We start from the raw sequence: 26,040 nt of genomic DNA on the forward strand, positions 1-26,040 counted from the left end.
TGTGTACATGAAAAAGTGTCCGTTGAAATGCAATAAATTAGGGTGCCGCCACATTAGCATCAGAGTAAACTTTTAAATATTACTATAGATATACTCTATCTATCGGATAGATAAATAAATAAGGAAAGAAAAGCTTTTGTTAAGTTATAGCGCAATTTTTGGGTAGGTAGAACTAAACTAATCTGCACTCTAAGAGGTGGTACAGACTAGAGAATTTCTATGTAATGTGACGATCTTAGTAATGGTAGAATACAAATAAAAGCTCGGTTTCTGATGCTGTCACTCTTGGCAAAAATATTATACGGTAACTCTTGTCGTTGCGTTCCTGCGAAGGCTTGAATCTCTGCTCGGGGTAATGCTCACAGTGAGACCCGAGTATGTTTTAATTATCTTTACCACTTCGGCCTTCAACTACCTCCACCCTCCATAATTGTGATTTGCATTCATTATGGGCTGATATTTCGATTTAACACAGTGCTACGCCTTGATGAATTACATCAAAAATAAATGAGATAGTGTCGTGGTACTCACATTTGTAATACTCTTCGGTCAAATGTTTTAATAAAAGGATAGTTTATTTAAAAATCACGTTATAGCAGAAGATCTAACAATCGTATCCGAAACATTAAATTCGAACGAATTTTGAAAAAAAATTAAAAACAGATCGGCGGAATCGTATAGTACAAGTAAATACTATTAACTTCTAATGCTAAAAAGCGATTGTTGTTTACAATCACTATTGAAAGAAGTATTTTTCCGTCTTTGAATTGACGAATAAAAATATTCTTCGTAAAAGACGATAAAATAAAAATAAATCATACATATATATTCGAATATATTAATCAATATCGATATCGATATCGATATGTTTATAGTCTTTGGTATTATGAATGTTGGCAGAACTGTTACATTGCACAATAATTGTCAAATGTCAATTCATAATTGACAATCTGAATTTTGACATACCTACTACATTGGATCTCGATCTCATTAAAATTTTCTTTTTTTACGTTTGCTCAGATTTTTACGTTATTTTATATCTTTTATACCATGTTGTGCATTAACCATTAGTTACCAAGGCGTTTTTTTATAAGTGGTTAAAATTTATTTCTTTATTTACAAAGTACAAACCATGTTCTAAAGAAACTTGTTTCCAGTGTCATTTGCTGACTGAAAAGGTGAAAGTGATATTAGATAGGTATGGCTTGTGCAGAAGTGCATCCTGATAATATGGAATCTGAAAGGGAAGAAGGTGAAATTGTAGACGAGCTTGATGATCTATCAGATATTTCGTCAGAGGAAGAGTTTTTACTACGACAAAGGTTAGAAATTCTGGAGAACTACAACAATGTCCTTGAAAGAAAGGAGGCTAAAAGGACATCCCTGGGCACAGGTTAGAATGGATTTTAATTTATACTGCATATTTAAAAATATTCAGGTTTGTAAAATATTCTTAACCAAGTAATTTTTTGTTTCGGTTCGCATGTATACTTACGTGTGTTCATTATTTATATTATAATATATTATATGAGAGAATGTTTGGTCATGAATAATAACAAGATAAATCCAACAATACAACAACAACAACAACAATCATAACAATCATAAATCCAACTTTAATTCTTGCAAATAAAGTTGAATTTACTGTGGAGTATATTGACAAGCTAGTTTTGGATGTTGCTTTAGTGTGTTTTGTGAATACAACATAAAGTGCTAATAAGCTTGACTTTGTTATAACATTACTTTCTTTTGTCTAAAATTTCACACACATGTTTTAGGACATTCTATATTAGTTTTAGTTTTGTATAGTCTATTGATGCTTGATTTATTTTCATTGATTGAGATGAATGTTCTATTTAATCTAAATGTTGCTCTTTCTATTACTTGATGAGTTACCTATGCTATGTGTTTATTGCGGTTTGTAAATTACAAATATTAAACCATATTGGTCATGGTACAGTTTCTAGTGAGAGCTTATTATGTGAAGTAGTTAATCTTAGCCCTTAGGTTATGAATCTCTTAAAGTGAAAAACTGTGAATAATTAATTAGATATAATTTAATTTATAACTGAAGTTAAGAGGAAAACTGTCTTTCATAATCGTAATTACATTCTATGTTCTACATTATTCTCCATTTGAATTGAATTGAATCTCAGCTTTAATGTTTATTACTCTTATGTGGTAGCTTAAGAAATAGCACAAAGCATTTATGTCATTGAAATTTTATGTAAACATATACATATTTAGAAATTAAACTTTTTTAACGGATTTAAAACACAATTTATTCATTATTTTATTAAGCCGACGTTTCAAACACTTTACAGAGGGATGTGCATATTTTCATGCAAATATTGCTTAATATAGCTTGGATAGAAATTATGTATTTTTGATTAATGTTATGTTTAAATTGTCCTTTAAGACTGTTATGTACCTTTTTGATACTCAATCCAATAGTATAATATAAATAGTTGTTCAATATTTATATTTTTATAAAATTTTATTTTTTACATGACAAATGCATTAAATTAACTCAATGTATCTAAATTTGGAAAATGTATTGACTGTCTCTTAATTTTTTTTTAATAAATAAATAATATGTGGTAATAAAAAATCATCAAAATAATATTTTAGGTAAGCCAAATAAAACAAAACCATCATTTTGGCAAGACTTTACAAAAGTAATAGATGATAAAAATGATTCTAAAACACAAGAAGTGTATAGAGTTACTCGAACTGAAAAATATCTAAAAAAAACTAAAAAGCTAAAAGAACAACCAAAAGACAGTGTGCCCATAAAAAATAACAGAAAGAAATATACCCGCAATAAAAAAGTTCATCCAATGAAAGTGGTAAGTGAAACCAGTGAAGATTCAGAAGATGATGAATACAAGAATAAACGGCGAAAATTAGCTGATGCTGTCACTCTTAACAAAAATAAAGTAGACACAAGTTCATTAAAAGATAGACTTGCCAAAATGCTAAATTCCAAACCGACAAAAACTACAGATTCTTTTATTATTCAAAATTCTATAATACTCACGGGCCCAAGTACAAAACCGGTTCATAAACCTAGTTTGAAAGCGAACTCAAAAATTATGTCATTGAATAATGATTCAACAGAGAATACACATCCACTTGTATTGAGTGACATGATGGATACAGATGATGATGTAAAGATTATTGAAACTGTTGGTGAAGATTCACATGATACTGTGGATGCTGGAAATGTAGAGAAGAAGAAAGATGTGCAGCTTAATGATAGTGGGGCAAGTACTGATGAAGATATAGAGTCACTGAGGCAGCTCGCTTTAAAAACCAAATCTTCCAAACTGAAGATAGCTCTTCCTGATGTACAAAACATTGTTGCAAATAAACCCGAGTCAGAAGACGAAGACAGTGATACTGCTGAGTTGAGGATGATATGTTTAAGGTCAGCTTTGTTAAAAAAAGCAATAGAGATGAAAAAGAAACAGAAATTGCAGAAACGGTTATCCCAAAATTCAATTATGGAAGACAGTTTATATGAAAATTGCAATAATGATAGGAATGAAAATGAGAATAATACAGATATTGAGAATGTTGATATGGAGATTGGTTCAGATGGAGATGAGAAAAGCAAAGATGGCTGTGATAATAATATTTTTCATGAGTATGATGTTAAGAACTTAAAACAAAGTACAGGTTCAGTTATATTAACCAAAGAGGATGAATTGGAAGAAGATGAAGATTTGTTACGAGCAAAGTTATTGACCTCTTTAAGTAAAAATCTTCCTAATCTAGTTGATATTAATACATTCACTAATAGTGAAGTTGAAGTTGCAAGAGAAGTAACTATTAAGCCAAAAACAGAAGTAGTGAATAAAATAAACATACCAGAGGATAAGAAATTTATCATTGAGCTCGGTGATTCAGACTCCGAAGGTGAACACGAAGCTACGAAAAATTTGACTAAAATGCACATGAAATTGGCAGAACAAACAGAATTTCAACAGAAACTTGATCAGTTTTTGAAATCTACTAGATTGGAAGTTGAGAAGAATGCCTTGCCAGATGTTGTTCTACCTCAAGCTCCGACAAAACCACCACAGAAATTTGTTCCAAAGGTATGAAATAATTCTTATATTTATAGTAGTATTTATTTATTTTCAGGATGATATTGTCTTCAATTTTTGCTTTATGTTACAGGCAATGAACCATTTACCGAAGTCGGAACAAATTGAATACAGAAACTTAGTGAAAAGAATGGCAGAATTGGAAAAATTAAAACAGGCGAGACAGCTCTCTTTGAACAATTTTAATAAGCCTAGTAGCAAAGAAACACTAAAACCCAGAAATAATTCTGTTAATAACATGGAGATGTCTGCAAAGAAATTAGAAGAAAAGATTGCTACATCAAGGTGGTTTAAAAAATAATTAATCTCAAACATTTCTATATTCAATTAGACTTCTTATAGAAGCAGTTTTGAGTTGTCATAAATCAGTTTTAACATTTATTCATTAAAAAAACATTTAATCACTTTAACATTATTTTCTTTCAGAAAAATGATAGCCGAGGAATCAGCTAAAATGCTTAAACTAAAAGAGGAAGCAACAAAGTTATCTCAAAGGTATAAGATAGTATCAAATGAACTGAGAAATATTACGACGGCAATCACGCTCAATAAGAAGCAACAAAGAAATGTACAGAATGGATTATCGAAAATAAGACTGCATCATCAAATGCTTTTGAAGAGGTTTGGTTGTACATTCTTTATCATAAATTATTTAGATTTTTCAACATGTTATTGTCTTAACAAATTTTGACTATTCCCTATTTTTTTTATCGAAATATCTATATCTTGTGAAGTAATAGAATATTAATACATATAAAAAAGAGGTCAACTTTTTAAATATGTGAGATTGTGACTTTGTCGGCTGTTGAATGTTTCTGTTAAACCGATTTTAAAAATTCTTTCGCCTTTGGAATCGTATAGACTCGCCGCGGGCGAAGTCGAGGCAGACCGCTGGTTTATTTTTAGCTGTATTCTATCTATAGCTGATCAGAATATGTTTGTGTATTGATTACAAATCCTTTGTCATGTATACTACTGATATCTATTTGTATATTTTCAGCTCAACCACACTCAAACATTCCATACCCCATCCGCCTTCCAATACCGCTAATAAAGTAATTAATAGTACTAAAAAACAAAAAGAAAACGATCCATTAGTTAAGGAACATAAAAACCCCACTATACTGAAATCAGTAAAAGTCAGTGTAATAAATGATTTAAATAAGGATACGCCTACAAATAATCCTCGATTGTCGGTTGAGATTGACGTCAGTAGCAATACGAAAGTGGTAAAAGCAAATACGCCGACCAAAGAGAGAACTGTAGATTTCCAAAAGACTGAAGACCATATCGGTGAATTTAGTAATCCAGCTACGAAAAGTGGGGGGAAAATAGATGAGGAAAGAAATAAAAATGAATGTCAAGTTAAAGACTACACGTCTCCACTGGATGCTCTGGGAAGAACAGAGTAAGTATCTGTGTCATCAACTGCAATTTATTTGAGTTTTTTTTTTGTTAAATTTTACTATCCAAATGGCATGGGCGTTCTTAAATTGTAAGGAAATCAATGAATAAAGTGGATGGCATATGCGTACGAACATCGCATACGGGCGCGGCGATGTAAGTATGCATTGGTACTGTCCACACGCGTGTGCCTGCACCTAACTTCACTAAAATGATTATGTTTCAGTTGGAAAGAAGACCCGAACGCTTTCCTGTGCCCCTTCGAAGTTGGCGGCACGTGCAGGGACACTGACTGCAAATTCCTACACTTAAAGTCACACACTCAATGACATTATACGAAAACACACAGACACACGCTACGCCACAGAAACAAACACAAAAGACACACACACTCTCCCTTTTCCCTGTAAATTGTGCCAACTTCAACCGTCGACGGATCCTGCGTTCGAGTGTAAAGTATTAAACGATTTGTTTAAATGCTACATGCATGCGTTGGGAGTCTGAGTCGACTTGTTTTTCGTGTTTCATTTGCAATATTAGATTGTGGTTTAATGCTTTTCGTATTTGTATCACTGGAATGGGGCATTTGTTATATCGCAACACGGTGAAATGTAAATGATTTTCAAATTTACGCGAAGTGTTTCGTGTTATAAGTATTTACATTTTGCCTTGCATCCTGAAAACACCTGATTCACTAGTAGTTCGTAAATTACATCAAAATTATGCCTTTTCAAAGTATTTTCTACACCAATTTATTATATATTTAGTTTTATTTTATTCATTATTTATGCAATTTCTAGTTGGCGAGGCATGCGCGGGTTCGCCCTTCTCCGGCTGTGGTAAGTTTTAAATAGTGGTTTTGTAGTGATTAAGACTCTTGACTGGCATCCGCCATCCGTACAGTGTTTCGACGCGCACCGAATGGTAAACTGTTGTGATTGTGTTATTTAATTTATAATTATACAAAATATTATACATAAAAATGTACATAATGTAAAAAGTTTTAACAATAAAAGATATAAATTATTGTAAAGTGTTGTTTCATTTCTTAAGTAAGTTTAGTAAGATTTAAACCGTGCGTGTTAATTGGCATGAAATAAAAGAACTCATGAAAAACAGATACTTTACTCAGATATTGTAAAAGAAAATACCAATTAAATATTCCTTCACATTGATACACATTTAGACAAAAATACGTATATTCTGGAATGAAATTCGATATATTTATTTATAGATTTCTTAAAAAAAAAGAGATCACGTAATGACTAGACACAATAAGGTACACATCGTGACAGAATAGTAACTGTGGGCGAGATAGAAATATCTAACATTCATTTGAAAATATGGTACTTTATCATTAAAATTTCATTATTCGATTCGCTAATACTCTCATATAAAACTCTATAAATTCATAAGATTTATTTGGTGTTTCAAAAGCTCAAATAACACTTTATAAAGGTACACAATATAATTTATTTAATCCCGTTTACATTACAATCCAATACAAGATAGTTTACATATTTTATCGGTTTATCAATAACAATACATTTAAGATAAATAGCCCACAGTCGAGGATAGTGGATACACACCGGTATATATAGGAAGATACTATCTATTTATGGCTTAAATCTTTTAAACACGTTAACTACTGGGCAATACAATCGCCCTTTAAATTATTGAAGTCGTAAAGACGTAATAATGACCTCATACAGCTAACCCAAAACAAGACCATGACAGTATTACAAAAAATTGTTTTATAAAATACCTTAAACTTATATGAAAAACTTGTCAGCAGAATGGTTGAAAAGTAAATTGGGTTATATTAGGCGAGTTATTATTACTATTATCATATTATTTTTTAATTAATATTGGTACTGATTAATGAAGTAAAAGGTAGGGATGAGGTCGCATTACTATATATGTAATACATAATTTACATTTATAGTAGCGTAATGGAGCGGCTGAAAGCATTTGTGGTGTTTCGACTCGAGCTGTAGTAATGCCAGACCTTGAATGCTGTGGCGCTCTTTACATTTAAAATTATTATTCTGCACATTTTTCATATGAACACAAAATGAACAAGAAAATGTTCAGAAACCCGACAAATGGCTTCAGTAGTTCCTATGCGCACAATATGTTTACGGTCGTATCTAAAAATTTACTTCGAATTATTTTCGTTCTAAACTTTTAAGTGTCCGTCTAATGAATATTAAGAAGATTGTGTACATTATATGGTGTTGCGGGCAGGTACTTGCAGTATTTAAGGCAGCTTAAATAAAGTGTTAATAAGCTGCTTGTCTATTTATACATTACTAGCTGCGCCCCGCGGTTTCACCCGCGTAAGTCCTTATCCCGTAGGAATATCGGGATAAAAAGCTGCCTATATGTTATTTCAGTTGTTCAGCTATCTACGTACCAAATTTCATCGCAATCGGTTTATAAAACACACACACATCCTTACAAATTATCGCATTTATAATATTAGTAGAAATTGATGGGTAAGGAATATGGGTTAGGTTATGCAAAGTTTGAAGGGACAGAATTGTGAACTGACACCAAAATATACTTTTTCGTCACCTTTACGGACGTTTTATTTAGGATACATAACCCGAAGTAAACTTTCAGATAGGAGCTACTCCAGGCGATCTACGACATGTTATTGCGACTGAATTGCGAACATTTTAAGACACAACGATCTAGCTGAACGTATCGAATCCCTGTCTTAACGTGCTGAATATACAATTAATGTTTTCGTGTTTCAACATAAAATCGTAAGATACGTTTAAATCAAACACATCATCATTCAATCATTGTTACGCTGTTAGTGAAATGATACAAATAAATTACTATTATCCTTATCTTAACACATACAACGAGAGAAATGATGAAAATATGCATTTTAATATAACAGCATTTTTAAACCGAACTATGGCGTTAGTATCGTGTATGCTTTATACTATGAAGGGTAGTATAGACAAAGTGAACCGTCGCTTATGAAGAAAGAGTTGTTAAAAGTGTTAATATTTAGACTATAGTTGCACATTCCAAAACACTAAAGACAAGAATACGACACACAGCCAGCTGCATCTGAAAAAGTCAACAGATCGCATGACGCACAGGCGGTCGAGCGTCTATCTGAGCGTGTGCCACATGGCGACGGCCTTGCGCGTCTCCTGCGCCATCTGCGCCCAGTGCCGCCCCTCCGCCGCCGGCTCCGCCGCGCCCACGCAGCACCACCCCACCACCAGGTTGTTGCTACCCCCCGTAACTACGCAAATCTGGAAATTATTTAGATAAACAGTCGCGAAACACCTTCATATATGGAATACGACTGCACCACTGGGTAGTTACTACATGCCCATGCACAACTGGAAATTTATTTCCGTAAATTCTGTATAATGGCTCCACATTACAAAACTCCACCTAATGTTTGTTGTTACCCCGTAACTACGCAGAACTGAAAATTATTTAGAAAAACTTTATGTGGGAATCGAGTACACTTCGGAACGAATTGGGCCAGCTCGCACCGGGGAAGTACCACACCCTCACAGACGACCGGCTTGTATAGTAGCATGCTGCTGTGTTTCGTTCGCTGAGTTGGGTAGCCGGACGCCCACATCCTTTGTATTGAGGTAATTTAAAGGTAAAGAAATAAATTTGATATAGTACCTCTACCGAAGCTTCTTGAAGGTTGGCAGAGGAGAGACTGAATGAAAGCGCCTCATTCCAAACCGGGTTGTTTATCTCCTTCCTATTCGTTTTCTTCTTTTTTACACGTTTGCCATTCACCAGTAAATATACCTTCACGTACACATCTGCAACATGTCTTATATGTAACTATATGAATTCAGTTCTCTAGTAAAGTATTTTTGGCTAATATGAAATATATAAAAACTTCTCTTTTTATATGTTACATATTTTGCGCTCTATATCATTTAAAACATAATCAGTCTATTAATATAGTATAGTGTAAAACTTAGGTCTCTTGAATTTTAGAATCTGATAGTATTAAAGAAGCGTTGTGTCTAATTTTCTAAACAAATCTTAAAACTACAATAAATTGGCAACAAAGGCATGGACCACTTGGATACACCGTTCTCAAACCTCCACACTTACCCAAGGCATCTTTTCCTTCCTGTGGCGGCAGAAGGTTGCGAGCTTTCAGCACGACCACAGTAAGACGTTCAGCGGAAGGCAAATACGACAGACTCAGGAGCAGCTCCTGTAACTCTTCAGGCGGACGTCTCTCTCTAGATAGCTCAGCCCACACTTCAGCACCGCCAGCTACTTCCACCTTTGATAGCGGGATTTTGGCCGAGCCCATCACCTCATTGCGCGAAAACCTGTGGATAATTGAATGTGCATTGTTATTGTCGTTTTAACTACCGAAGCAAAAGCGGGGGTTAAACGATGTTATAAGTTTGACGTGTCTGTGTGTCCCTGTCTGCGTCAGCGTATCTTTCGAACAGGTGAAACGATTACGATTTTGTTTTTATCTTTGAATGGTGAATTATTTGAGAGTTAAGTACTTAACATCGAGATACTTTTAATTTTTTTTTAATTTGGGTAGATAAATTTCAATTCCCAGATGGCCGGCAAAACAAAATGGGGATTATTAGTTTTACTAAAAATCCGATTTGTTTTGCCGACAATTATTGTATTTTGATAAATCAATTCATAATAATCAATAAATATTGTAAAGTGTTTGCAAATACAGTTCTTTGTGTTTAGAAATTAAAAACTTTTTAACGGATTTTAAACGCTCGATCGATTTATTCATTATATTATTAACCCGACGTTTCGAACACTTTACAGCGAGCGTGGTCACGGGGAGACTGGGGGAGACCACGAGCATCGCGCTTAAAATCCGTTAAAAAGTTTTTAATTTCTAAGTGTATAATACTCGCGTAAAATCAAACACAGTTCTTTGTGATTGAAAGTTAGAATACATTTCTTCACGCTACCCTAGAGAAAGCAACAATTTACATAACAGTTAATCTCATTTTTACTCCTCACCTGTCATAATCAAACACCTGTAGCAGCAGCGTCTTATCGCACAGGTCGTCATGGGACACGGGGAACTTGAAGTGCTGGTCGAAGAAGGGGTTCGCCTCGTTCCTGTGCACGGGCGTCTGGCGCACGCGCGTGTCCACTTCGGGCGCGAGGCTCACGCGCACGTACGGGTCGTTGAACCCGCCCGCTTCGTAGCCCGCCAGGTCGTGCGCTGGAATTAGTTCAATGCATACCTATATCTAGACTATTAATATAAGGCTGAAGAGTTTGTTTAACCGCGCATATCGCAGGAACTATTGGACCGATTTCAAAAAAAAAAAAATTGATTGATAACACAGCGTAGATATAATCCTATATATAGCTACATGATTAAAAAAATTCCATTACATAGCCCAAACCCATAAATATACTCATCACAGTTTCTAAGAAAACTACACACACCATATAATGCTAAAAGTGTGGGGGAGTATAAATTTTTACTTAGTAAAGCATTTACCGACATACTCGATTCTAATAGGAGTTACAAAATTATTATTCGTACTTACTACGTAATAGATATAATTTATTGCTACCTTCAATTAGATGGACTTCCAAATCAGATCGATCAAAGTCATATTTCAGTCGTAAATGGATCCTCCCCAGCGAGGGTCCGGGGCCTTCCAACTCTATAACTAGCGGGGCCTCCCTCTTCGTATAAAGGTCTGGTTGGAGGGCTCCCAGGGAACTGATCGTAGCCCCACCACCGGGGCTCAGGGGCCCTACACCGCTACTGCTTTCCACGAGCGAGTTGCTGCGATCTATTCTTCTGAAAAAAATGTTTTGTTCTTTATGGTTCTGTAAGAGCAACAGGGTTAACGCAGTCTAACCTCTTACAACGATATAATTTTTTTAAATTTGATCACTTGATCATATCTAGGAGAAAAATCCCATGGAAAAATGCAAAAGAAATTAAAAAGCGAACGTGTCACGGGGAGACTATAAATCGCGTTTCAATTCTAAATGTATAATACTCGCGTAAAATCAAACACAAGAAAATACTAAAATGCAAAAGTATAAGGGTAGGAATGAAAGTGATTAGAATATGTAACAATTATATTAACCTACAATAAAACTTTCCGGTTTAATATTTAAGTTTGGATTTATGGTATAAATGGCAGTATAAATGGCACGAGGAAGGGTTCTAGGATATCCTTAACTACCGGATAAGACTTGAAAACTATAACAACGATAATTATTATGGAGCTGATGGGAGATCAACCTTAAAGTTACCGTAACTACCGAATTTACTTTAGGAAACTAATACATGATTATGTAGATCTTTATTTACTTTGACATGCATATTATAAAACGTAGTTAATTACGTATAATAGTAAAATCTAGTATGGTATTATCACAGATAACATAATACTATACTATACTGTATTATATTATCTATGGTAGAAATAATATACTGTATTATATTATCTGTGGTGGAACAATTAATAATTGTGCTATGTAATTATCGAATGATATTATTACAAAAGCTTTTTTAATGCTCATTTTAGAGATATCTATACAAATATTATACACTTTTCAGGGAATAGAGGGTCTGCGTATTATAGTTATATAACATAAAACTTTTTGGACTATGTTAAATTTACCGACATTGTTTGTGAATAGAAATATCATTACCAGAATAAATAACATGTATTCAAACAAAAGCATAATAACGAATAGTCGGAGTTGAAATTGAGTAATAAAACAATCAAAATATACTTACGTATAACGTATATTTCCGTTGAACGAGGTGGAACGTAATGATTCAGTTCATTTTTGGCTTATTACATATTTGACCTTTGAGTGAACCCATGAACTATCGCAAAGATTGTTAATATTAAAACCTAAACGAGCATTTACTAATCATAAATAAATTAATCTAAAATGTACGGCATATTCTATGCAAATTGATCAAAATTGAAAAAGCAGAAAAATTTAAAATGTCTGATTAAACTATTAACATATTCAGTACACGTGAAAATAATTCACGTTGCTTTTAATATTTAAATAGTTATAATGTTTTTAGTCTATAACACGAAAAGTTTTGATACCCTCTGAAGCGCGCACGGGTGTTAAGGCTATTTAATATTTAAGCCAGTCGCCAGTCTAAGTTGAGTATATTTTTCATAACGTCATGTACCAATGTCCTTCAGGCCTATTTAATAATTCATATACGACGGAAACTGTTAACAGCGGGCCCTGGGGACTGTATGGTTTAGCCCAAAATAAATCAAGTGATCAAGCATACTAGTTTTCTCATTAGTTATTTGTTTGGTGGACTGGGCGTTTCTAAAAATAGTTCCAGTAATGGTTCGAAGATTAAGTATAAATCTGTCTGTTACAGATAAAAAGATGAAAAACATATCATAATCTTTCATTTCAGTAAAATATCGAAGTCATATTTAAGAAACAAACAATAATTAAGTCATCGATTTTGTCTGAAATCGAACGTTGGTAATCACAGACCTATTTATCTCGAAACAGAAATTATCAACGCTAAAATACTTATTTATTTCGTTATCTGTTCTAAATCATCGTCAAACCGCCCTGAAAATATTTACTTAGATCGACAGAATTTAATTAAAAACAGGGGCGCTCGCATAAAAGTGAAAAACAAATTGAAATACTTATTAAAGTGGTAAAGCGAAAGCAATTATCGGATTAAATGACTATATCGGTTGTGCACATCAGAAAAAGTGTCGAGTTTGTAGTGTCTGAAAGAGGTGTCGCCGCTCGTGGGAGGGGAGGCAAATTGAGTTTGCTCGAATTTGCGTGGAGCCCGACGCGCGACACGCCCGCACCAGATTGATTCCAACGGACCTTTGTTAGAATATTCGAATATTCAAAATTGACGGCTCCATTTTTAAATTGCAGGAAGGGGCGTTTATTTTTGGAACCCGATTGAAAATCGAGCATAATTTGCTCCACTTAATTTCGTTGCTTCCAGATTTTTCGCTATTTAAACTCTATATTATTTGTAATAATAACCCGTTCGATGATTTCATGTTAGGTTGCAAAATTATGTTCTAGCTGAAAGATTTTCACCAATTATATCTTATGGCTTGTCGAAATTGAGTATTACGAGTTTAGTACATGATGCTTCGTACCTAATACGAGAATATCTAGAAGTATAATATATACATTCGTTTAAATATATGTTCATGCAATTCATGTTTAATATTATGTACCTCATATGAATCTATACTAATAGTATTAAGCTTAAGTTTTTTTTCAATCACAGGAACAAGTGAACCGAAATGTACGTTATCGTTATGTGCTATTATGTACCACGAGCGAAGCCGGGACGGACCGCCTGTATAACATAAAGATTTACACACGGAGTAGTAGTAGAGTAATAAGTGTTAATATTGATTAATTGATGTCATAAATCAATGTCATTTTCAAAGCAATAATCTTAACGGTTCTCTTTAAAATACACAAATACATTTTTCCAACAAGATCCTGTGTATCTGAATCTGCAAAGCGAACGTTCTCTCATCTCGTTTTAGCTAGGACACGAATCTCCACAAAGCACAACATGAACGGATGTAGAAAGTCTGTTTTTCTTTCACAAGTTACTTATTACCTACCGATAGCGCAAAAGTTACGGTTATGCGATATTTCATATTGATCCCGTGTTTTCGGGTAAACAACTAAACGTCTCATTGGTGGCTAGATAAAGCCTTTTATATCGGAGGGAACTACCGAAGACAGATAAAAGTCTGAAATAACCACGTGTTAAAATATCGACTTTCTCTTTTTACATGTTATATAATATAGGTAAACTTTATTTCAATAAATTATAGTATGGGTTATATTATAATTTATTGAGTGGAGCTTCATAAATATCAAGTTATTTAATTATAATATTTTCCGATATTAAACACGACCCGTTTGAAGATGTAGTAATGGATATATCGAAACGGTCGTAAAGGTTATCTGTAATTTAATTGTCCACTCAGTAAATAGGTGACCCAATTCGATGATACCGTCAATGTAAAAAAAAGCTGAAAGACCGATCCTTGTTCCTCGTTATTCTTTTAATTTATTCCCTGCATTTTCACAGAAATGGCGCGGCCTGTTACTTTGGCTGACAGCAGCTGTATTGAAACACTTATTAATATTGTATTATCGAGGGTTCATAAGACATACAGAGTTTTTCGCCAAGCTTTCCACATCCTATTTTAGCCCTAATCTTGATGATTATTTAATTTTTAACCCTTTTTAATATTATAATAAGTACAATAAATACGTCACACAATGAATCTAAAATTTGTTAGTAACTAAATGTATAATTTATGCCACACAAATACTACTCGATCGATTTTAAAAATTTACAATGCGGGAGCTAAATTTTTACAGAGTTACAGGAGCCCTTTTCGGGTGCATCCAGAGGAAGCGGCTTATTTCACATATACACACCTCGGTGGCATAAGTAGCGGCGACAAGCATCTTGGCGGTACGTGCCTCGGACTCGGAGGCGCTGGCGTATCCGCCAACGACGCCAACGACCCGTGGGCCAGCGGCGCCGCGCGGACGTCCAGCGACGCCGCTCGCAGCGGGGAGGGGGACCGGGGCACGCTGATGCCCGCTTCGAGCGTACGCCCGTCCGGCGCGAATGTGCGTATCGCTGGGGAGGAGCCGCGGTGACTCTGTAAGGGTAGTACGTCCATCAATAACATTCAGCACTTCACTCAGCCTTCCATATTCACTACTTTATGGAGAGCTATGAAGACTGTGGAGAGCCTTTGTAGAGCCAAAGGCACTAAATTCATCCTGCGGAATTCGATTTGATGATGTAAAGATTTTGTGTTCTACTCAACCCTCACAATCTAGTGAAATATTAATCTACAGGAACAGAGTTGTTCTAATCCGTTTAAATGTACAATTTGGAGTAATTTTGAAAAACAGATGAAAGGAGATACTAACAATTAAACAGATAATAAAAATGCATTTATTATTTCTATTGTATTAGAAATTCATGTATAGTTAAAAGTTACTTTTAGTTGAAGACAATATAAAGAAGTAGATATAGATATTTTGTAAGGTTAACATCAAAGATTTCATCATATTTAATCTCATTTATTGAAATTTATATGTCTATTGACATATAAGTACACATATTCACCTATGGGCAGATTATGTGAAGCGAAGAATATCCTGGTTAAGAAATACAAGGAAATGCAAAGGAACTGAAATTGCAATAAACATACGCTCATGCACGTACCGACATTTGGTTCAATATAACCTTTGAGTGTGAGCTGGAGCGAATCCGAGGAGCATTCGATTATAGGTGTGCATTCTATGATTCCATATATTGAGTACCGCCATTGCTAGTGACATGAGACATTTGCTCGCTTCAGTTCAAACATTGAAAATGCGAGCTAAAGGAATATTGAACAGTGAACTTGGAAATTTCCTCAACTTAAATGATTCCATGCATCTTTGGCTATTTATATGAGGTTAGTATGTTTTGAGGTGTTATATGTTGTGTGTGTGTTGGAAATAAATAAGTAAAATAATTTAAAATGTATACTGCAAAACTTTACATTTTAAATGTCTTAAAAATGAATAACTACAGAGATAATGGGAAAGTTCTATTCTCTAAATATGTACCTACGTTTGCTTATAGAATATGCTTTAATACACACATATAACATTCTCTCTACATTAAATAGCAACGAGCTACTGTTTTATAAAACATTATTGCAAACCGAGCTGCGAACATTTCAGTGACACTTCCCAGAAGTTTTAGTTATATATACAGTCACATAAACCATCTGCTTTTACTTTAGTTTGTTGGAGATACATGAAACGGGTTCTAGAATGTATAAAATTTTAGTTAAATGACAAATTATTTTCATTTTAACTCCAATTGGAATGGAAGGAAAAGCAGAAACGTTGAATTCCAAAATGGAACTAACGATATTAGTCGTTCATGACATAAATGATACGTGGTTTTGCAGTTTAATTAAAAACGGGAGGATTGATTTTTTGTTCTGTTCTATTGCAATAAATTGCAGCAAACACTGCGTAGAAATGAAGGGCACATAAATTTCTGATAAATGGATATTTGGAACATGCGAGCTGGCTTGATTGATAGCTAGTGATCGCACCTCGCGTGTCGATTGCTGGGTTTTAGATATGCAAGTCATGATTAATTGTATTTGCTTACTGCGAATCCACTGTATCATATCACTGTTTGCAGTTTGCCACGTAAATACATTAGCATTGCAATATTGGAAACTGGAACAATGTTATCTAGTTTAAAGCTTCTGTTTTATAGATATATCCATACGTGTATTATGCATTCTAATACGTTGTGATGTTATAGTGTTCATTTAAAAATATAAATGTTAATCTTTAGAAATATGAATAAAAGTAAAAGTCATATTTTACTTAACCAAAACTTTGATGATATCTCGAAGACATAATTCTCTTTTATATGTCTTTTGAGAAAAATTACACTGTCAACGACACTCGGCAACAATGCAGAGTTATAATATAGATTACGTTACAAACAAACAGAATTCTTCCAATGAAATACTCAAAAAATCGGAACTAATTTTCAAAATTTCCACACACATTGTTTTTTAACTTGGATAAATTGTATTTATATGATCGATAAAACACCGAGACATGAATATAACAACGCTATTTTAAAGCCCAAACCTATAACTGTCAAAGTTTCTATTTAAATGTACTGTAAAATTCATAGATTGAATTATACAGTTAAATCACAAAGGCAAAGTTTCTATTGTATTGTTGACAAGAGAAATGAAGCGATGCAGTTTGCTATAGAGTGTAAAGTTGCTGTTAGTTGGTAAGATCTTTGGATAGCCTAGGGATTAAAGAGGAACGTTAGCATCCGACAGACTAGCTTACCGATAAAATATTCATACTTTAATTTAAGTTTCTTACATCTATGCATGTAAATATTCCTAGATATTATAATGTCAGGGTTCATTGATCATCTATTATTGTGTGAAAATGTTTTAAGAACTGTTTTTTACAAATAGGGTACACGTACTTCTGTAGTTAGTTGGTATTTATGCATGTATGATGTATATGAAGTTGTTGACAGAATAATGAGATATTTTTTACATTTCACCATGGGCGTGGCAAATTGTGAATTGATTTAAGGATTGGAGCTTAAACCTTCTTGAAATTATTTATTATTGTTGAAAAAAATTCTTTAAATGTACTTATAGTCGTTTTACTTTGATGAACCCGCCCCCCCTGCGAAGCTAAAATCTGACTAGGCCCTTAGGTTTGACTTTGAATTTATTTTTAAATCTATTTACCTATACTAGTTATACTATTTTGTAATGGAACAGATATACACAGAATATAACAGAATACCCAACTATTTTTATCACACAGCTTATTTAATTTACAGTGATAAATCTTCAACGGTAGGTTTATAAATATTAAAATACTCGATGAAAGCACATAGCTGATTCTCTTGAGTCAAATCCTAAATTCCATCTAATAGTCCGATATGATAAATCGTCCTTGGCACAAGTTGACCTGTATTTGAGCTTATTATAAATTCTCTCTATGTTGCGTAGACAACTACACTGTACACTCAATGCTTTCTAGAGAATAGGTATATTCGCCTGCCGAATCAACACGTATAGCGTCTGATGGATAATTAGACGTCGTAGTAATGATGTTTCGGAGGCATCATTAGTACGATGTTGTAGGTAATAGGCACTAATAAGTTTATAATATAGTTCTTTGGATATAGCTTCGAAAAATAGTGAAAATAATCATGAAAATTTTTATTGATGAGTAATATGTTTGTTTCAGTGCGTTATTAAATTGCGTGACTGCGTGAATTAAGAAGAAATGTTTACTTTTGAAGGAAACAAATTGATTAATAAGCCAAGCTACTAGGAATGGATTATTAAGTCTTAGATTCACGTAAATGGTTTAAGTCAAAAGCATTATTTATATAAATCTCTTTATTACCGTTTGATTATAAATAGTGGTTAATAATAAATAAAAAATGGTGGCCTATTCAAAGTGAATTGATCCTTAGTAAAATGTATGCAATTGGAAAAATACTAAATTAATATGAATGGAATTATCACATCAAATGTCAGAATAAAATTCATATATATGAAGGACACCTAATTTATAACGACTGAAGACGAACTGAGTGTGTTATTTAAATTTTTAATTAATATTAATGACGAAGGTTCTAATTTCATAACGTATTTTCTGAATTTTTTTATATAAGTTTAACAGGTGCACATATTTTTCTTTGATGATACTTGCAATACGGAGAATAGATTTTTCATAAAGCTCGTATGTACTGTATGTCTCTCACTCTATTTCAGAGAGTGTATGTTGCATTTAACTTGAAAATTGCTTTGTTTTATCTGTTCTAAATAGTTTCCGTTTTAATGATATTGAAATAGCATGGGTAAATATAAAAATATTTTAAATGAAAAGACAGGCCCTTGGTATTTTTTGGATTACAAAAATATTTTTAAGAAGCTAAACAAAGAGGATCAGCCTGAATTATTTACGAATTATGTTTGCTTGTATAAAGGCATTCAAATAGTCAAACTTAAAATCCGATGTAAATAACGCGATAAAAAAGCAAGCCTTCGACATTCTCCATTTCGAAATGATAGACTGAGACATTACTTTTATTTCTATTAAAGAAATTAGTTATATGTTTAGTTTAGTCAGATTTTCAAAACTTTATTTAATCATCCTAATCCAAGCGAAAACATTTGTAACAAAGCAAATATCACTAAAATCCGTACAACCGTTCTTAAGTTATAAGAAGTGTACTTACACGACTTTCATTAAGGATAAAATATATAGATTTAATACTTACAGTGGCTCTAGAAGTGCCGCTGTCCAGGCTGCTCTGTGAGGAAATGGAGGGGGTACGAGCGAGCCTTGCGTGCGGGAGGGAAGTCGCGGTTCGCGTCTCGCTCAGCGGCTGAATCCGACAGTGTTCCTTGGGTATCAGCATTTCCTGTAACAACGGAACATGTTATTGGAATGAAGACTTTGAGATCACGTGTATTAAGGTTTTTATACCACTACACCGTCCTCGAACAAACTCTTATCGTATCGTGTGGTACACGTATGATAACAAATTTTAAGAAGAATCAAAAGCATCTTTAAATTGTCAGAACTAGACTAAATTTAAATCCATTTGTATTCACTTGGCACGGTGGCCTGTAAATAAAGAGTCGGCAAAATAGATATCAAAACACAAAAACTATTGAAGTCAGATGAAAAATTACGTGTATCTTTATAGAATTTCGCATCCGATTTATTTATTTTCTTTAATAATAATGTATAATATAACGATAGTGTAATGCATTGTCAGTCACAATGCATTTCACTATTTCATTGAACAAAAAACAGTGTCAACAAAGTTATTCGAAGTATAGATAAAAGAAAGTGTGCAGTCAAGCGCTTCAATCACAATCGTTGCACTTTTTATTACGCTTCAATGAGTTTATCGTCTCAACTTACCCAACAAAGTGGAAAGAACTTACTTGTCTTCCACCTGATTGGGTACTTCCGCAACAAAAACGTATCGTTTGCTTCCCGATGTCTGCAACATTTTATTTGTAGCAAAAAAGGCCTACAAAAAAACTTACGGCAAGATAGATTACATGGAAAATTATGTGGTATATATCTACTATCTCTAAAAGTTGCTCCGATACCATTCATAGTTCGATGCCGTCAACATGTCTACTCATTTGCCCAGCTGCAATTAGAAAAACGTTCCGTAGGTCCAAGAATTTTATTTCAAACATAAAAGCTAACCAATTAGAAGAAATGGGCCAAAGCCATTTCCTTTTGATGAGAATGTAAAATAGTGAAAACACGATGTTGAAGGAAATAAAAGTATCCAACTTCCTTGAAGAACGGAAAGTAATAAAAACGATAAGAGAACCTCCTCATTTGTGCTTTTCACCGAACAGAACTTTTGTGTTTTCACTCGTACAGTAAAGGCCAACCGTCTTCGTGAATCGTAGCTTTAATTTACGTCTAAACTAATGAAATGTTAGCATAACTTATCAGCACAACCTATGTGTATGATTGTACAGTTTTCCTAGAATGCACAACGCAATACCATTTGAAAACAATTTAGCCTTTGGACTAAGGAATGCAGTTTCATATCTGGGATGCTTCTATGTGAGCTATTAATGAAATAAAATTGTTTAAAGACAGGCATTCTTTGTGTGCAATATTCGCATCAGCCTACATTGACAGTGATTGATAGACTACATTTTTATTCTAATAGATAAGTGCTGGACAGGACTTGAAGAGCAAACCAACTTTTATAAATAAAATATTTCGTTTATATCAAATCAAACTCGTATGGTACCAGATGTACACCAGATATCGAAACACAATCATCGTGATAATATTTTCACGTTTATTATGTTTGATTATCTTCCTATCAATATCGATCGAACAGTTTAGTGATGAATAATGAATATTTAATGTTGTTTAAAAAAAATCTTAAGACATCATTATATAATATTGTCTTCAACTGTTTGAGTTTGTTTTATTTTTTTTTTTATATCATAGCGGGCAACTGAGCTGGTGGTTCGCCTGATGGTAAGCGATCACCACCGCCCATGAACATTCGCAAAGGTAGGGCCTCTGCGAATGCGCTGCCGACTTTTTTGGGGTAAGGGAAAAGGAATGGATCAACGACTGGAAAGAAGGAATGGACTGGGACGGGTGAGGAAAAGGAAACGGGCCTTTAATATTTTGAGAATACAGTATAGGACTCACATTTGTTGAAGTGAGACTTATTTTGATAATAAAATTTAATACTATATCCACACATATTTTAAACTCTATTTTGGTATGGTATGGTAGTACTCTATAACAATGACCTAATAATATATTATCTGTTCCATTCGGTATTAAAATTACTTACAATATTCAAGAAACCAAAGCTTAGCTGGATCAGACTAAGTCCTCATCATAAGTGCTCTCAACTAGGTATTACATCGTAATTTATAATGCAATTCAATTATAGGAATATAACAAGCAGCTCACGTTAATGTTCATATTGAAAATTATTATATACGTATTTATGAAACTGTTGAGTATGTTTGTTTGCTTTAAAGCGCTAAGCTCAGGAACTACTTAATTTTTTCTAAAAATCTTTCGGAACGAGAAATATGAGAGGAAAACTCGGGACTGTATATCTTTTCTTTTTGCTACGCGGGCAACGCCGCAGGCGATAAGCTAGTACACATAGCATATAATAGATGCATCTAAACTTTATACTCTTAACGGTCTCAATTTTGCGCTTTTGAAGTAAAAAGTTCGTGACATCAATGTTTCTGTGAGCTCTTGTAAATTCATTTTTAGCATTTACCTTTACCTAAGAGTAGATAAAGGTAAATGGTAAAGGATATATACCCTTATATATAGGTATATATAAGGGTAAGGAAAAGAATACGGGCTTCCATCCCCACCACTCAACGAAGAAAATACAGTAACATGCGCATGTTACTATTTTATCCCGATCTTCTTCATAGAAGAACCCTCATGGGTTTGGTAACTTTTCAGGTGGACCAATTCGGGCCGAAGCGAGATAGACTCCCATATTCCTATCCTTACCCTTGTATGATATAAAACTCGCAACTACCAACGCCGGTTTAAATAACTGTATTTATAATTTCCTGAAAGGAAGTGAAGCGGAAATTATGAAGGATAAAATGTAGGGATGGTATCTTTTAATAAAATCGTCTTTTACAGACCTTATCCAACTATTTCTTTGTTTTTTCAAATTGAAATAAGATTTATTACAACCATTGCACACAATAAAAAATTGCAAATAAAACGATAATAATCTTTACACTACATTTACAATATCCAGCAATTTTTGTGGCTGAAAAAAGGCCCTGCATAATGTTGCAGAGAAAGTTCCACAACGGTGATAAATCTACCAGATACTCAGAATAATAGTTCGCGGCTATTTTATATTAAGGATTGGATATGAATTAAAATAGGAATACATGATATATGTACAATCATATATAATTGTGTGACAGCGTGTTTGAGATAAGCTTTTAGTATAATAATAAATAATTAATCAATGACTAAAACAATGTTTGGTCAAAACAATTAAAACGTTGCATTATAAAATATTTACAAAATTTAGGATACGTATTATAGAAAACTAAATTATTGATGCGGAATGTTGGAGGTTTAGTAGGTACGATATGTTGAATGAATGAAAGTTGAATTTAGAATAAACGTTTTTTATATTATTCCAACATTTCGTCGTACAATATTTAAATAACCCACGAAAGGCGGAAGTTATATATTGCGGAGTGTAAAGCTCCTGAGTTCCACTTCTTATTTCCCTCCTATTTTCATCGTTACGCCACAATACTCCTTTAATAGAGATATCCAGCCTGCTTTGTATCATCATTATCAGCCTTTATTTTCTGTTAGGACACAGGCCTGCTATGACAGATGTCACATGTCATGTTATCGATTTAACTGAGGTCCTCACCACTGCGTCACTACTGCTTTTTACCTAGGTGGAATGGTAGCGCAAAATCTAGCCTTGGAGTTTTGGATTCTCTAAATAAGACATGTGCTTTTGCCGTTAAACATTGTACATAACCAGGGAAGGCATAATTTAATTTAGAAGGCACAATGCTCTCAAAGAGCTTTATTCGTAGATCGACAGAGTTTCAAATGTTGTAGAGGACTTAGAATAAAGTAAATTAGAAAGAAAGAAAGAAAAACATTAATTTTCCTATTATTTTTAATTACTAATTAATTAGTTACATACTGACCGTCGAAAATAATACCCAAGTTTCGGACAACAAGAATCCAGAACGGGTTATAGGAGTGGTGTTCACGTAGATACTGGAATTTACTCGTACTTTGAACAAGCCAGAGTTGCGCTTTAGCCAGTAACACGAAATTTGAGCTTGGACTGATGCAGGACGAGCGGGTTTTTTAGGAGACCAAACGACAATGCGTTGCAAACCCTTAATTTACGGGCTTCTATTCGCTCTATCAATTGATATGTAGATTTGTAAGTCATTAGCATATAGGTGATACGGGCAAATATAATATAAAATTATTTTATTTTATGTTTAAGGCGTATTTACTGGAAAATGAATCCAATGCACTTCAATATTTTTCACTTAATTAGAAAAGCGACGACTAACGACGTGTGGTATCTATTAGAAATTTAATTTAATTTCCCTTGGCTTAATGCTCACATGCGTACAATATTAGATCTTGTAAACTTATATGCTTTTCTTACTATATTTGCAAATAATTTGAGGTACAAAATGTTTGATAATCTGACTTAGTAAAATAATGATGTGACCTTTGAGTCTATCTGTATGTCTGTTGATTTTATATCATCTGCTATATATTAGAAAGCTGTTATTTACGAATGAATAAGAGCTGCTTTTATTTTTGAGGAAGAATGAAGCTTGTAAACAACAAAACATCCCTATTGACGCCGACACAGTCGCGGCTATCACCTAGTCTATATAAAATTAAATGTTTCGAGGCTTATGAAAATTAGATCCGATTAACTCGCAAGAGAGCGTTCATAAAATATGTTTGATTCAATAGTCTCGACTACTCCACAACGTAACTGGCTCTCGAATCCAAACATTGGTCGAGACCATACTGTAGACCGGCAATAATGGATTTCCGATGGCTCTCATTGATCTCATTGGAAACATGGCGATCCAATTTGCATTGTTCGTGTTATGTAAACTTGTTTGCGAACTGAAAAACAGCGGAGTTGAAAAAGGAAAACATTCCCCAGCGCCGTATCGAGGCAAATTGAAATACCGATACATCTCATCCGCTGACATTTACATTTACGGTATATCTACTTTATACTTTAGACATAATTCGTGAGAATAAATATAAAATTATAGAGAATTATGTCAAGACGTAAAATCAACAAGTTCATATAATAATCACTAAATTGGAAATCGATAACATCAATATTCAATAAAAACGATTTACTTAACATATTTCATGATGTAACTAAGATACGTACACTGGGGCTTCCATGGGACTTATCGTCACCAAAGCTATCCGTGGAATTGTGGCTCTGTCCGCTACTTGCGCTGGAAGTCCGCTCTCTCGCCGCTCTGGCCCACGACTCTAGTCGCTTTTGCGCCGCCCAAACGCTCGGAGGACCCAAACCACTCATATTTACGGTTCAATATACAATTTAAAAACACATTTTATTGCTATCACTTCACTATATGTCACTAAACACTATTCTCAGAAAATACTTGGTTATTTCTTGTTTAGGTCGGTTTTCGTTGTCGATTGGTTATTGATCTGTTATACTGAGGAATAATTTATATGTATATTTTGGAACTTTGACGAAAGACGAATCGATCTAAAGAATATATTGGATCTGTTCTCTTTTGGAATAATAACTACGAAAATAATGGTCAAATTCACCTAGGAACAATGTATCCTTCTGTTTGACTTCATCTATGACAATTTAACCAATTTGCGTACATCAGATAATAATCAAATCTTTCTCCTTTTTAATATTAGTGAACATAAATCACATATTGTTTTATATTAAAACAGTCAAGCGATAGAATTACAACACCCCACACGTTATCGATAAGATTGAAGACTCGAGAAAAGTGAATTGGGATATTATTATATTTAGCTTGAAATTGCTTTCGGAGATAAAATCGCACTGGAGCGAGTCATTGGCCTCATGAAGATGGAGAGTACAAAAGTTGGAAGCTTCTTTACATATTACTGAAGTTCGTTGATTAGATTTGAGCCCCGGTCCACGCTTGCCAATTTAGAGGCTTCGTAAAAAACATAGTACTTGATATGAATGAACAATTATATTATTAATTACTTATTTAACATTTGTATATGTATCTTGATCTACGCCTTTCCTAATAAGGAAAAAATAAGAGCGTGCATGGACAGAATAACAGTATAAATAATAATAATTAAATATGTAGAACTTACAATAGTATCATGTTATCTGTGGTAGAAAGAATCATTTAAATTGAATTTAAATTATCAGTTATAAAAGAGACTTTGGTTCTCAAACCTCAAGAATTATTTTAAGCTCAAAAGATGCCAACTTTGGTTTGATCCCGAAACGACTCTTAAAAAGGAATTAGTTTAAAACAAGATCTCAACGTATCAATGTTAGGTTACACTTGATAATATGTATTTGAGAAAATGCTGAAATATTGACGAGTTAAAAGAAGTAACAAGAAAAATTAAAACTTTATAGAAATAAGCTTAGCCTTCGAAGCAGCTAAGTGAACTCGTGTATTTCTCCTACATGGATATAATGAACATGCACTTAATTGCAATTCAATTATTATAAATATTATGTAGTTTTATTTATGATATCATATATCAATTCAAAACTCATTTAAATACATAACGCATTTAAAAAATAAAGGCAATCGATTGTTTTTCGCTA

At 33.7% G+C, this 26,040-nt stretch overlaps 2 protein-coding genes across 4 annotated transcripts in view; one reads left to right on the forward strand and one right to left on the reverse strand.

Annotated features, from left to right (window-relative positions):
- The first annotated feature begins 942 nt into the window (after nt 1-942).
- LOC119833313 (DNA repair protein RAD50-like) lies at nt 943-6,528 on the forward strand. Of its 2 annotated transcripts, XR_005287949.1 has the most exons (7): nt 943-1,393; nt 2,632-4,103; nt 4,186-4,397; nt 4,539-4,733; nt 5,113-5,520; nt 5,743-5,967; nt 6,317-6,528. XR_005287949.1 is itself a non-coding variant. In XM_038357299.1 (6 exons), exons 1-6 carry the CDS (start codon nt 1,201-1,203, stop codon nt 5,843-5,845), a joined length of 2,583 nt encoding a protein of 860 aa, XP_038213227.1. In that variant the 5' UTR covers nt 943-1,200; the 3' UTR covers nt 5,846-6,528. The 2 variants fall into 2 exon arrangements, 1 of the variants encoding a protein (XP_038213227.1); XM_038357299.1 differs by having other exon boundaries at nt 5,743-6,528.
- Nucleotides 6,529-7,976: 1,448 nt separating this feature from the next.
- The window catches only part of LOC119833420 (synaptotagmin-5-like), a 33,963-nt gene continuing 15,899 nt past the window's right edge, over nt 7,977-26,040 (reverse strand). The window contains exons 2-9 of one of the 2 annotated variants that reach the window (XM_038357414.1): nt 24,619-24,916; nt 19,420-19,563; nt 14,988-15,217; nt 11,102-11,334; nt 10,533-10,740; nt 9,633-9,859; nt 9,186-9,331; nt 7,977-8,794 (exon numbers count right to left, since the gene is read on the reverse strand). In XM_038357414.1, the coding sequence (XP_038213342.1) occupies nt 8,648-8,794; nt 9,186-9,331; nt 9,633-9,859; nt 10,533-10,740; nt 11,102-11,334; nt 14,988-15,217; nt 19,420-19,563; nt 24,619-24,774 (1,491 nt within the window). In that variant the 5' untranslated portion in view covers nt 24,775-24,916 and the 3' untranslated portion in view covers nt 7,977-8,647. The remainder of the gene's footprint in view (nt 8,795-9,185; nt 9,332-9,632; nt 9,860-10,532; nt 10,741-11,101; nt 11,335-14,987; nt 15,218-19,419; nt 19,564-24,618; nt 24,917-26,040) is intronic. The other variant, XM_038357413.1, reaches the window with a different exon arrangement.

The sequence above is a fragment of the Zerene cesonia genome, chromosome 17, assembly GCF_012273895.1.
Source record: "Zerene cesonia ecotype Mississippi chromosome 17, Zerene_cesonia_1.1, whole genome shotgun sequence".
Taxonomy (NCBI): domain Eukaryota; kingdom Metazoa; phylum Arthropoda; class Insecta; order Lepidoptera; family Pieridae; genus Zerene; species Zerene cesonia.

Bases quoted from the DNA above. Each gene is read 5' to 3' on its own strand.
- LOC119833313 (XM_038357299.1), top strand. From the start codon at position 1,201: ATGGCTTGTGCAGAAGTGCATCCTGATAATATGGAATCTGAAAGGGAA. The intron at 4,104-4,185 runs GTATGAAATAAT...TTTATGTTACAG, and splicing joins CACAGAAATTTGTTCCAAAG to GCAATGAACCATTTACCGAA. The intron at 4,398-4,538 runs GTGGTTTAAAAA...ATTTTCTTTCAG, and splicing joins GAAAAGATTGCTACATCAAG to AAAAATGATAGCCGAGGAAT.